The sequence below is a fragment of the Microplitis demolitor genome, chromosome 5 (genome assembly GCF_026212275.2).
Source record: "Microplitis demolitor isolate Queensland-Clemson2020A chromosome 5, iyMicDemo2.1a, whole genome shotgun sequence".
In the NCBI taxonomy this organism is placed as follows: domain Eukaryota; kingdom Metazoa; phylum Arthropoda; class Insecta; order Hymenoptera; family Braconidae; genus Microplitis; species Microplitis demolitor.
Window position 1 is genome coordinate 21,511,754 of NC_068549.1, and position 12,819 is coordinate 21,524,572.

General features: G+C 27.1%; 3 protein-coding genes across 4 annotated transcripts; 1 reads left to right on the forward strand and 2 right to left on the reverse strand.

Annotated features, from left to right (window-relative positions):
- Positions 1–331: 331 nt before the first annotated feature.
- On the reverse strand, positions 332–3,714 carry LOC103579363 (chromo domain-containing protein cec-1). Of its 2 annotated transcripts, none has more exons than XM_014444630.2 (5): positions 3,134–3,714; positions 2,689–2,956; positions 2,480–2,599; positions 2,071–2,389; positions 332–1,309 (listed from the first exon to the last, which is right to left on the reverse strand). In XM_014444630.2, exons 1-5 carry the CDS (start codon positions 3,488–3,490, stop codon positions 1,282–1,284), a joined length of 1,092 nt encoding a protein of 363 aa, XP_014300116.1. In that variant the 5' UTR covers positions 3,491–3,714; the 3' UTR covers positions 332–1,281. The 2 variants fall into 2 exon arrangements, with proteins under 2 accessions (XP_014300116.1, XP_008558947.1); XM_008560725.2 differs by lacking the exon at positions 332–1,309 and adding an exon at positions 1,582–1,956.
- Positions 3,715–4,457: 743 nt separating this feature from the next.
- LOC103579362 (tektin-2) lies at positions 4,458–8,838 on the forward strand. Its single transcript, XM_008560724.3, has 5 exons — positions 4,458–4,753; positions 6,378–6,540; positions 6,602–7,033; positions 7,992–8,438; positions 8,622–8,838. Exons 1-5 carry the CDS (start codon positions 4,708–4,710, stop codon positions 8,821–8,823), a joined length of 1,290 nt encoding a protein of 429 aa, XP_008558946.1. The 5' UTR covers positions 4,458–4,707; the 3' UTR covers positions 8,824–8,838.
- A 212-nt stretch (positions 8,839–9,050) lies between these two features.
- LOC103579361 (U3 small nucleolar RNA-associated protein 6 homolog) lies at positions 9,051–12,694 on the reverse strand. The gene is made up of 8 exons (XM_008560723.3): positions 12,486–12,694; positions 12,267–12,393; positions 12,068–12,208; positions 11,787–11,977; positions 10,798–11,317; positions 10,512–10,679; positions 10,266–10,440; positions 9,051–9,386 (listed from the first exon to the last, which is right to left on the reverse strand). Exons 1-8 carry the CDS (start codon positions 12,575–12,577, stop codon positions 9,052–9,054), a joined length of 1,749 nt encoding a protein of 582 aa, XP_008558945.1. The 5' UTR covers positions 12,578–12,694; the 3' UTR covers position 9,051.
- Between the last annotated feature and the right edge of the window lie 125 nt (positions 12,695–12,819).

The window sequence follows — 12,819 nt, forward strand, 5'->3', positions numbered from 1 at the left end:
ACACGACAATAATATATAATCAATTAATTTTAATTTTATACTTCTATATAAACAAATAAACTTTAAAAAATAAAAAAAAAGATAAAAATACTAAGATAACAAAAGTTAATATATATACGATTTTTTAGTTTCTTATTATTTTAAAAATTATAAACTCATAATTTTATTTTTATGTAATATATGTATACATATTATAATTCACTAGTTTAGAAAAAAATTTTTTTTATAATTAATATTCGATTTACTATTTAAACCAGACATTATTTCACAGTATATTTATATAAACAGTACTTGTATTTTTACATTTAGAAGAAAAGTTTTTTTTTTATTTACTATTTATAGAGACTTTAGTGAACAATGGAAAATTTCATTAAATAGCAATTAAACAAAATTAAATGATTTATGTATATGAATTAACTATCACTGTAACTATTTAATTGAACATTACCGAATTCATTTATAAATAAAAAATATTTTTACGATAAATTAGTCCTTCAAAATATTTTACATCTTTTGAATAAAATGCGCATATAAGTTATGTATTATTACATTTTTTTGAATTATATTCAAACACAAATTGTGCGCAAAGTAAAAGACCTAGTACCTGATCAGAGAACTAGTACTCGATCACTTCATATATTTGTATATCTATATTTAGTAAATGTATAGATATATACAAATACACCAAAAAAAAAAGATTTCTTGGTGCAAAAAATTTTTACTTGACCCAATAAATTTCTTAAGGCAAAAATTCCCGCGCTAAGAAATTTTGATCTTTAATTTAAAGTGAAAAATATTTTGCGCGCCAAATCTTTTTTCTTGTGCATGAGTTATCAGGTACTGGGTCTTACTTTAAATATTAAATTAGCTTTTTGATAAATTCCATCTGTCAAAGTTTTTATAAAGAGTAAAATATTTAAGGACTTAGTAAAAATTCTACACAATTTTATTGTAAATATTTATTATTTATATATAATCGGAAATGGTTGTTGCACAAATTAAAAATAATAATGATAATATTGTTTTAAATAAAAAGATATTTAATTAATATTAATATTATAATAATAACAAACCATGTGTTCCGATATAAATGTTATTTGTGCAAATATTTATTTCGAGTGCTTACCAAATTTAAGTTTAAATTTAAAAAAAAATTTAAAGTTAGTCACACAAACATTAAAATACGTCTGTCAGTACGAATAAATTCCATTTACTTTAAAGAAATAAATCTTAATCTATTTTTATTTGATATACTCATTCTTTTTTTTTTTAAATATTTTTTTATTCATCGCATTCATGGTATGTTGCCCTGAAAATTCCAATCACAATAAATAATTGATTACATTTTATTATATAAGTTTATTCCATCAAATACTAATGCTATATAGATCCCTTGAAAGCATACTTATATTTATACTGCTAGTATAATATTTAATTAATAATAAATTTAATTATTTAGTGCTGTTATTATTTTAAATATTATATTTATTATCATTATCATTATTATTATTAATATTATTATTATTATTATTATAGTAATAATTAATACTTATAATTGATTATTTATTGTAATTTATTGAATTTCAGTTTTATAATAAGATATATTTATTTTGAGTTTAATTTTACAGAGAAACAAAATTTTCGATATCGTAAATACAAAAGAAAAGTATAATAATTAAAAATAAAAAAAAAATAAAAATAAAATGTTTACAATTTTGTTTATAATTGAAAATTAAACAAATAAAAGTATAAACTAATTTGATACAGAATTTCGTTAAAAATCTTTTACATAAAGATTTTGAAAGACGAAGTTTTATATTTGTATTTTTTTTATTTTCTTTTATTACTGTAATCGGTTTGAATTTTGTTGAAGTGAAATTATCACTTGTAAAAACCGATAAATTATTGTTTCAAAAATATCTCTTTATTTATTTATTTTCTTCCTCTTTCATTACTCTAAATAAATAATTAAATAATAAGTAAATTTCCAAAGAATTTTTAAAAATTATAAATATTTGATGAAATCATCGGTAAGTTATATTTTAATATATATAAGTAATAAATGTTTACCTTTCTTTGCCCAAATTACGACGTGAAAGCCGTCTTTCTTTGTTATGCATCGTCAATGTATATCGTTTAGTGTGGGAAGGATTCGTACGCAACTCTCGCAATTCAGTAGAACGAGCTTTTTCTACCTTGTCCATAAACTTTGTTATCAGATCTGGACAATTTAAATTTGCTTCCGGTTCCCATGTGTCATCAGAAGCACTGAACCCCTTCCAACGAATCAAGAACTCGCGGGATTTGTTTTTTTTGAAGTGAACGTCAAGAATCTTTTCGACTTCAAACTCTTTCTCCTCATCCTCGTCCCCATCCTCATTATTCTCTTCTGTTGAAAAATGAAATTAACAAGTTTATTATTCATTTTATATAAATTGTTTTAAATAACAATAAATATATTTATTATATTTAATGATACCATTGTCGTTCTGTTGTTTAGCTGCCTTTGATTTTTTCGCGCGCTTGGCGGGAGATTTATCTTCTGAAGTTTCTTCCTCATCAGCACCCCCTTCATTATCATTTTCTTCTTCTTTGCTTTCTAAACAGAAAAAAACAATTTAAAAAAAAAATTGAATAATTAGAATGTTTTTAAAAGAATTTTTAAATTAAAAAAAAAAAAAAAAGTACCAGAATCCCGTTGTCTTTTGGTGACTTTGGCTTTCTTAGTCTTTTTAGTAGACTTTGGTGTTTTCTTAGGAGTTTTTTTAGATTTTTCATCATTTTCTCCAGCATTTTTCTCCTCTTCGTTTTCCTCAGCCATGAAATCTTCAATTAACTGCTCACAGTTGAGATCCTTCTCATTTTCCCAAGTATCTGATGTCTCATCGTATCCTTTCCACCGGACAAGAAATTGTCTACGTCCTTTGATTGTGCGACGTGAAATTATTTTCTCCACCTTAATAAATAATCACAATATTTTAATAACAATAATGATAATGCATACCTGGGATGTTATTTAAATAAATTATTTGGCGGGAATGCCGGCGACTGTTACTATGCCAACTTTTTTTTTGTAAATAGAAAAAAAAAACTAAATCATTTAAAGAAAAACAATAGAAAAAAGTAAAAATACCTCATATTCTTGTTCACTATTGCCGTTGTCCTGTGAAGTAGTCGGTTTACGGTCTTCTTTTTTTCGGCGTTTGTTATCTCCACCCTTGGCGGGATTTCCGTTTTCTTGAGTAGATACTTCTGATGATTTTTCATCAGCTTCATTATCGTTTTTACTCAAATCAGTCTCATCACCAGTCGACTTATCTTTTCCACGTGATGTTTTGCGTTTTGATTTCGGCGCACTTTCATTATTATCATCTGATTTATTTGGTTGTTCAGCGTCTTCAATTTGATGCGCACTGTCGCCATTTTCTTCTGAATCGGCGTCGCTAGGACTTTCAGACTTTCTGCGTTTACCCTTCATTAGTCTTCTCATTATATGTTAAATATTAAATAAATAACGCCAGAGTACTGGCTTACAACTTATTATTAATATAATAATATTATATTTACAACAATATGGATTATTTCTTCCTGGATTATTTTGGATGCCGCTTGATGTGCTGATGAATGCACACACGAACACAAAGATAGAACGATAATAAGTTATCACCGTCGCGCCTCTATCGGCTGACTATTGCCAGCACCGCTAGCACTGTCCTGTTCAGCTTTTAGCTGGGGGCTTTGCCTGACTCGGAATCTATCAACAGCCAACTCCTACCCAGTACCCAGTTTTACCCAAAATCACACCAACGATTAATGAAAATTTTTTACATACGTGCGCATACGTGTATTTTGCACTACTTTTTGCAACACAAACATTGGAAAAATAAATATTTACTTTTATTTTTTTAAATTTTAAATTATAAGTTTGCTGACGTCTAATTTTGTTATTTTTTTCAGATTGATCAAAAAAAATTCTATAATTTTTTTATTTTTTTACATGTCCATTTTTTTCAAATGAGTGAATGTAGCAGACAGAAATTTAAAACTATAAATAAATAGAGTAAATAATAAAAAAAAAAAAAAAAAAAATGCAATTATTGATTTGAAAATTTTTTTAATGCGCACTTTTAAAAAATTTAATTTTATTAATTATTTACTCCATTAATAATTTTAAATTTGATGCCTGCTCATTCTTTTAATAACTGAAGTTAGCCGATGCCTAATAGTTTTTTTATTTTTTAAAAAATAATAAATAATAAAAGAAAAAAATATTTGAAAAAATTGCACTTGTAGTTTTTTAAATTTTCTACAAGTGCATATTTTTAGTTTTTGTTTTTTTTTTAATTGATTTGTTGAAAAAATTTGAAAATTACTAATCTGCTAACTTCAAGATTATATTTTTTCAATCGATTAAAGTCGATATTTAATTGACATAAATTAAATTAATAATTATTTGTTTTTATGTCGCCATTAAAAAATATATCAATTTATATATCTATATATATATATATTTGTTCATGCTGATAATGTAACATATGACGTATGCACTGTATGACAATAGACTGTAATCGCCTGTTGCTAAGGCGATGAATTTTGTTTAATCTTTTTTTTTTTTAAATCTCTATATGTATTCCGGCATTACATATATCAATTAATTGTTCTGCCATTAAAGTTTTGAAAATATAATTATTTGTAAAAATAATAACAATGGCTAAATCTGTTACTGTATACGAGAAGCCAACGCCTCATCTTGGTAATATTTAAATTTAATTATCGATGAATATTAAGCTGTTATATAATATATATGAGATAATTTTTGAAGGCTTATTTATATGATTATTTTTTAAAATAACTTTTTTTTAATCAATTTTTAAAATATTTTTTTCATTTATTTTGAATCTCGGATGGTACTTATGAAAACTTTTTTTTTGCACATATAAAATTATATATAATTTTCTTTAATAAATATAACGTTGTATGGGCGTGTTTACCTTTTGATAATATTTGATAAAAAAAAAAATATTTTTGTCAATAAATAATTCAGTATTTTGTTTAAGAAAAACAGAGATAAAAAATGATAAGACAAATATTTAAAAATTTTTAGTGTTTAGATACAAATGATAAAAACATATCTGATAATCAATAATATAAATAATTTTTTAAACAATTAATCAATTAAATCATTAAAGTTTTTTTTCGAATTTTGAATTACAAGAAAATTTCAAATAAATGAAGGGTGGAAATTTATCTACTAGAAAAATTATATGATATACATATAATTAATTAATAATTAGTAATTAATGAGTTATAATAAGTATGAGATGGCCTCAAATAGAGCTTTCATATATATTCTATATCTCGTTATCAAATATTTCCGTGAACAAAACAATGTTATTCATGTAAAAAAAAAAAAAAATTCGTTGGCCACAAACGTTCAGAGCTTTGGTTCAAATCTCTATTGTGGTGAATTATTTCGATTATTTAATAAGGTATGTAGTAGTAATGATACAATAACTTTAAATGGAATCCATATAGTCTGTAATGGTTGCCTAAGATCTTTTTTGGTTTGTTACAGATATGTTACATGGGTCTATAAAGGAATATATGCCAGAAAATATATTTCGTATATATTAAAAAAATACAATGATTAAAATACATAAAAAACGATATACTTGTTATATATGTAGAAAATATATCAATATCATATATATTCATACTTGTATATAATTATATTTTTAATAGAGTCGCGTTATGAGTCATCGACTTATATTTATATTGAAATACTCCCCCTCTATCACTATGAAAATAATCACATACGCACTCACACGGTTGTAAAGTAGGGGACATAGTCGACTTTTGAACAGAAGTGGGGGTACAGGAATTCTTAGGATTATATTCCCCTACATCCCTGCAGACGGTTTTATAATGCGACTAGGCTATTCATATATTTTTACCCATGTGTCAGTCTACGGAGGAGAGGAAATTTTGACTTATCGAATGCCACTTCTCCTTTGAAAAGTAAAATATGCGCATGCGCTCTTATATATTTAGCATCGGATGGAAGATAGAGTAGCTCGTAGTGGGGGTAAAGATGGAGGGGAAGTTCCGAGTTAATGGACGGACTGTATTTTAAAATATATTTAAATTGGCCACATATATTATCTGATGTTCTATATATATTTTAACATATATGGTTTTTTTATGGGTTATAAGTTACACAGTAAAAAAATATTTGTAAAAATTAACACAAAACTGGATGTTAAAAATTTTAATATTTAATTAAATAAAATAATTATAAATTTAACACTTGCACTTATAGTTCAAGTAACCACTTTACTGCGTATTTTTTTTTATTTTATGGTTTGTTTAAACAAAAGGTCTACCAGATTGGTATGCAAAACAATGGGAACTTGAACAATCTGCAAATAATCGTATTACTGATTCCTTTGAGCTGCGAAATACTGCACGTACTTTAAGAAATGAAACAAAAATTAGAACTGAATGGGATACGTCGCTGAATAATACAAGATTGGATGATAGGTAATTAATAGATAATCGGAAATTTATTTGATTTACTTATCAATATAATAAAAATTATTAGAGTAAAAGAACTTTCAAAATGGGAAGAAACTGCATCAAAATTATTAAATGAATTATCATTAGAAAAAAAACGTTTGAGAGATGAAAGAGCTGAAGCTGAAAAAGATTTGGATAGTATTCAGCATCCGCTTAAAGTTGCAGCTGAATGTATCTCAATGAGAGACTGCCGTAGAGGTACTGAGTTGACTTACGATGAACCTGACACTGAACTCAAAAAGGAACTAACGGTAATTGAGGGACTGAAAAAAACGTTGACGGATAAAGTGCAAGCCGCCTGGGAAAAATTGAATCGACTTGAAGAAATTGAATTTAAAGTTAATTTGGATTTACAAGATAAAGTGGAAGCTATTGAAATTGATAAGGATAATTGTAATCTTAATCGTAATTCGGCTATTATAAGTTACAAGCCCAATGCTTTGAGAATTCCTAAAGAGTAAGTTTGGAAATTAAATAATTAGTTTTATAAATTAATAATTACATCCGTGTAAAAAATTCTTTTTTTTTAGTTTTATTAAGGGGGGGGAGCTGGTCTAAGGTACAAGAAAAGAGTATATCTCTGTGATTTTTTTTTCAGAGTATCTTCGTAATTAAAATTTTTTGAATTTGTGACATTGTTAAGCATCATTCCAAAAATATTCTGATAAATTTTCATAAAAAAATATTAAAAAATAAGCCAATGGTAACTCATGACTGCCTCATTCGAAATCAAAAAACCAAGAAGATTTCTTTAGTACATAAGTTTATCTTAGATTTGAAAGGATTTTTTTTTCAATGACTACTTATTTTTTAATTAAACAAAAGGAAGAATTTTTGGCAAAAATCAGAATTTTTTGATTCCACCTTTACCAAAAATTCAAAAATGAATATTTTGTTTATTCTTTCGTTCAAATCCATTAAATTTATGTAATAAAGAAATCTTTTTGGTTTTTTGATTTCAGGTAAAGCAGTCATGAGTTATCCTGCCTGCGGCATGGAGACTTTTGAGGTGATTCGTCTCTCCCCACTACCACTGGCTTATTTTTAAATATTTTTTAATGAAAATTTAGCAGAACATTCTTGGAATGATGCTTAATAATGTCACAAATTTTAATAAAGAAGCTACTCTGAAAAAAAGCCACAAAAGTATGTTCTTTTTTTTGGTATCTAAGACCAGCTTCCCTCTTTAAGGTAAAATACTTTGTACCCGATTAGGAAGCTACTACTCTATCATTCATATATTTGTATATTTATATTTACTAAATTCTACTAAATATAAATATACAAGTACATAGAGAGATCATGTACCAGTTGCCTGATTGAGTACAAGGTCTTTTACTTCATAGTAAACTTTCAAATTCGAGATTGCTGTTAATTTTTTTACTTAGAAATTTATAAGTTATCATAACTTTTAGTTCAAAAACATACGACACTTGGTTAGAACATTGTCGTTACATAAAAAATCTAGCCGAAAATGAATTAAAAGACGCGCATACTTTTCGCGATATAATGAGTGTAATGCGAAAGCGCGCTAGAAATGATATGGAAGCTCAGCAAGATGCAAGTGATTACGCATTGAGAAAAAGGATTCATCAAACTCAAAAATCGAGAAATGAAATGCAATGGCAAAAACAAAAAGTACAAAATGAATTGGAGCTGTTGGAAAAAGAAATACATCGACTTGAAAATGCTTTGATAAATAAAATAGATATTATTAAATGCGCTGAAACTAGATTAGAAAATCGTACTTATCGTCCTGGTTATGAATTGTGTAGAGATGAAGCGGAATTTGGATTAAAAGATGAAGTGATGCAACTTCGTCAAACAAAAGAAGAATTATTAGGAAAAATTAATTGTTCAAAGTAATTTTATATGTCAAGCGTATTCTCAGACAGTCCCTCCCCCCATTTTTTAAAAATTTCTTTAACTTTTCTTTAATTAATTATCAAAATTTACAATTGAAAGTCATCGAATATTTTTAAAAAAAAGGGGGGGGGCACTGGCTGAGATTGGTCTTAATTATTTAATTATTTATTTTTTTTTAGGGCTACGTTCAATAGACTGGAGCAGCTGCTTATTCAAATAGACAGAAATCTTGATGACAAGCAACACTCGCTTATGACTGACATCAAATGCTTGGACATGAGATCGTCACTGAAAACAGGAAGTCGTACTCGATTGGCTAATGAAACTGACAGAAATATTATTCTAACAAATTTAGAAGATGAAATACCTTTTGAATCTTAATTTAATTTATTTTCTTAACGCAACGTAAGTGATACATTTTCTAAATTTATCAAAATATTTATATGAAATTTTCTAACGCATTTACTATTAATTTAAAAGTAATTTTTTTAAATACTTACAAGCTTTTTAAATGAATTTAAACAATTGTAATGATAAAATATTTAAAAAAACTCAAATAAATTCATTGACGAAAACTTAACATCATACAACTGCTGATTTATGTGGAATTTAAATTTCCATGGGCTCGGAATTTATTTTTAAAAGTTCGAATTTAGTAATAAAGTTATCTGCGTCTATGGGATTTAGAGTTTTAATAGCTCGTTTATGTATACTTGAAACATTTAGCAAATCACCATAATTTGTTTCAAATGTTACGTATTCAATCCAAACATCGACATTTGTTTTGCCGAATTGTAGTGTAGCCATTTCATGAGGGTAGCGAGCATTTACTTTATTTATTTCTGGTTGGCTAAGTTCAATACTAGACATTTTTCTATGAAGTTCTAAATTAAAAGGTGGTTGGATGCATAATTTATTATAGACACGTCTAGTCGCTTTTATACCTGAAATAATAATAATTAAAGTAATGATAATAATTCATTTAAATGCTTAGGGATTTATCTCCAGTAGTCCAACTCTACCGAAGGCTGCTCCTGTGCGCCTTCCGTTACTCTGATAACAAAACTTTCTGATCAAAAAGATGTCAATTAGTTGCGATCAACTTTCAGCTTTTGTAACTGTTGACTACAAATTGTTACCAAATTTCCCAGAAGGTTGGGGACAATCTACTGCCGCAACCTGTCGCTATTTTTTGAGAAAATTGAAGTCAACTTTTCGTGAACTAATAGAATGTCAACTTTTACCACCAACTTCCTGAGGAAGTTGGTGACTAGTTGCCGTCAACTTATGGAAATGGTAATTTTTGCAGCCATTTGATGACAAGTTGCCGCAGTAGTTGGTCGCTCGATCGGAGGATAACAGCCTTTGGCATTTGAGATGCTAAAAACTAAACTTGCTAAGTTGGTGTTCTAGCTCATGCTTATACAAAACATGTTTCATTCTTCCAAGGATGTCAACAATGAGGACAAGTCTGACACGGTAGCCGGGGTAAAAGTTGTCAATTTTAAACTTATGGTTACTAATATTGCTATTATTCTTTTTAAAATACTAGTATAGTAGTACTGTCATATTAATAATAATAATAATAATAATAATAATAATAATAATAATAATAGTAATAATCCTTGAAGAGATGCAAGTTTTTTGAATTTAGATTAGCTAGAATATTAACTTAGTCATCGCAAGTTTGCTAACCATCTTGTTGATAGAGCATCGCGGCAGCTCTTGATAGAGTCGGACTACCGGGAATAACCCACGAGTATTTAAAAAAATAATAATGATTAATGTATATACAATGTATAAACAACAATAAAAAATTTAACCTTTTTCTGCCGCAAGCCAGTCTAAATAAAGAGGTTTCATTTCGAAAGATATTGCTGGATCTTCTTGCATCACAGTTTCAAAAAAATCTTTTAATTTTTCTGGATGTTTAGCTTGAATGTAAGATAGCTTAATTTTCCAGAGTGGCAATGCTTTGTTGCCTAATATTTTCGTTGCCTGTTAATTTAATTTGATTATTATGTAAATATTTGATGGTAGTTTTAATTGTTTTTGAATTAATAATTTACCTTATTGAACTCTAAAAGAGCCAGATCATCCTGATCTGAATTTAAAAATAAGAAACTAATTTTTTTTTTCCAAAGCTCAATACTTTCTGGGAGAGCTTCAGTTGCGCTGCTTAATATATCGTATAGTTTTTTCCAAGAATCTTTTTTATCATTTTTTAACAATTTTATCTAAAAAAAAAAAAATTCATATTTGAATTTTCGAAAGTTTAAACCGTATGATTTACATTAATTTAGAGATTTCTAAAATCTGCCGTAAATTTTAAACTTAAATAATTTAATTTCTTACCCAAAACCAATAATATTTTTCTTCCAAATTTTTTTCTTCATGGCCTTGAGTTAAAGCTGCTTTCAAAAGTTTTCTCTTATAATTTGGCAAAGTAGAATTATCTTTATTAATTTCTAATAAGAAATTAATATACAGCGACCACATTGTTTTTGTGGGTAATAATTTAACAGCAGACTCATAAACTTCAATAGCCGAATTAAGACGATCTCTCAAAGTTTTCTTTTTTGATTTACCACCCAGTGAATCGTCATCTTGATCAGAGCTATAAGATAAACCTTTAAATTCTCTCCGCGCCCACGTGTCCCACATTATTGGTTCATCTGAAAAGTTTTCGACTAAATTATTCATTATGATTTTTTGTAGATCTTTAGTATCCTTGTACTTGGAGGCAATATCCAATAATTCGATGATAAAATTAACATCTTTAATGTGTTTGTATGCTTGTTGATAAATTAGCCGAGCGTGTTTTAATTCCACTGGTGTGTCATCTTTACTCGAAGATGCTTCAGTCAATTCTAGACTAAAATTTTTAAATTACATTATTATTTAATTGAAATAAACAAATAGAAAATAGTATGTGTGACAAAGAATAAAACAAAACGATTCCAGACCAGGCTGACATCACCCGCAATCTGAAATCGTCTTTCATCCTGAGTTAAGCACAATATTTTTTATGATTATTAGCATTGGAACTTGAAGTTTCATCAGCAGCCAGTCAAAAACAAGTTAATACATTACATAAGTACTACATAATCGTTATCAAATCAAATAATTAAAGTACATTAATTTATAGATAATTTACTACTACCGTCTACTTCAAATTTCAATAGAAAAACAAAAATTTTATTTTAAAAAATTTTCAAACCGCACAAATTTGAAATAACTGGTAGATCTCTTCAAAGTCGTATCGAAGAAACAACAAACGAGCACTCATTAAAAATTTTGTTTAAGTTTCAATGAAAAAATAGTAATGTTTTATTAAAACTTACTGTAAAAGATCTTTGTACAATAATTGTGATTCTGGATGAAAGTGTAAACCTTTAAGTAAATATTTTCTAGCTCTATCAATATCTTTAGTTTCTTTCATATGCCACTGAGCAGAAATATGCCAGCATCCTGGTTTATCTTGATGCACTTTGAGCATTCTATCAGCAATACCTGGCAAGTGCTCTTGGAAATTCTGTAGAAAATAAAATTCAAATTCAAACAGGCTACAGATATTAATACAAGAAAAAAATTTTAAAAACTTTGAAGTTTAAAAAATACATACTTCAGTCTTGCTAAGTTTCATAAGATCTGTCCAAAAACTCAGATCACTTTGAAATCTCATTCTTGCTCTTCTGTACAGTACTTTTATTTTTTTAATAATACAAAAATCGATGCTAGCTTTTTTTTCTTTAATTCCCAATTTCTAAATAATAAATTCATAAATTAATAAATATTAATAATAAATTTTAAAAAATACTTACAGCTCGCCGCTGCTTTACGAGATTCAGTACAACCATCAGATAAGAAAAGTAGGATAAAAAATCATCTTTACTTTTTATAAGTCTTCCTATTTTGTACTCATGGTCTTTTAAATTTTTTACTATTTTTCTAGATAATAAAATAAATTTAAATATGATTATTTTAAATGTTTACATAAATAAAATGCTTGAATATCTTTTTTTTAATAACCTATAACTTACTGTATTTCATTGTCCTCAAAAAGTTTTATCCTTTTCATTTGTTCCAATGCAAGGATCATTTCCTCACATCCTTTTTCTACAAATTCTGCCATTTTCGCTTTGTTTTTACTTTTTTATACTTGTATTTTATTTATGAAATTCTTAATTAATTTTTCACACCAGCAAAGCACATGGCAAATTTAATAATCAAAATTATTTTGTATCTAAGTACATGCTCGTGTAAAATTTATTTGAAATCTCTGTTATCATCATAAGATAACATTGACACAGTCCAAGTTAAAGTGCAGGTCCAGAGATGTAAATCCGCGCGAAAATTAAAATATTGAGTTTTTTA

What these genes read in the sequence shown, in the direction of transcription:
- LOC103579363 (XM_014444630.2), bottom strand. Translation starts at nt 3,490, where the DNA reads ATGAGAAGACTAATGAAGGGTAAACGCAGAAAGTCTGAAAGTCCTAGC. An exon ending in CAAAAGACAACGGGATTCTG is followed by an intron (nt 2,600 to 2,688) that starts GTACTTTTTTTT and finishes TTTTCTGTTTAG; the next exon opens with AAAGCAAAGAAGAAGAAAAT. An exon ending in TAAACAACAGAACGACAATG is followed by an intron (nt 2,390 to 2,479) that starts GTATCATTAAAT and finishes ATTTTTCAACAG; the next exon opens with AAGAGAATAATGAGGATGGG.
- LOC103579361 (XM_008560723.3), bottom strand. Translation starts at nt 12,577, where the DNA reads ATGGCAGAATTTGTAGAAAAAGGATGTGAGGAAATGATCCTTGCATTG. An exon ending in TTTGAGGACAATGAAATACA is followed by an intron (nt 12,394 to 12,485) that starts GTAAGTTATAGG and finishes TTTATTATCTAG; the next exon opens with AAAAATAGTAAAAAATTTAA. An exon ending in TGAAACTTAGCAAGACTGAA is followed by an intron (nt 11,978 to 12,067) that starts GTATGTATTTTT and finishes TATTTTCTACAG; the next exon opens with AATTTCCAAGAGCACTTGCC.
- LOC103579362 (XM_008560724.3), top strand. Translation starts at nt 4,708, where the DNA reads ATGGCTAAATCTGTTACTGTATACGAGAAGCCAACGCCTCATCTTG. An exon ending in AATACAAGATTGGATGATAG is followed by an intron (nt 6,541 to 6,601) that starts GTAATTAATAGA and finishes AAAAATTATTAG; the next exon opens with AGTAAAAGAACTTTCAAAAT. An exon ending in GGAAAAATTAATTGTTCAAA is followed by an intron (nt 8,439 to 8,621) that starts GTAATTTTATAT and finishes ATTTTTTTTTAG; the next exon opens with GGCTACGTTCAATAGACTGG.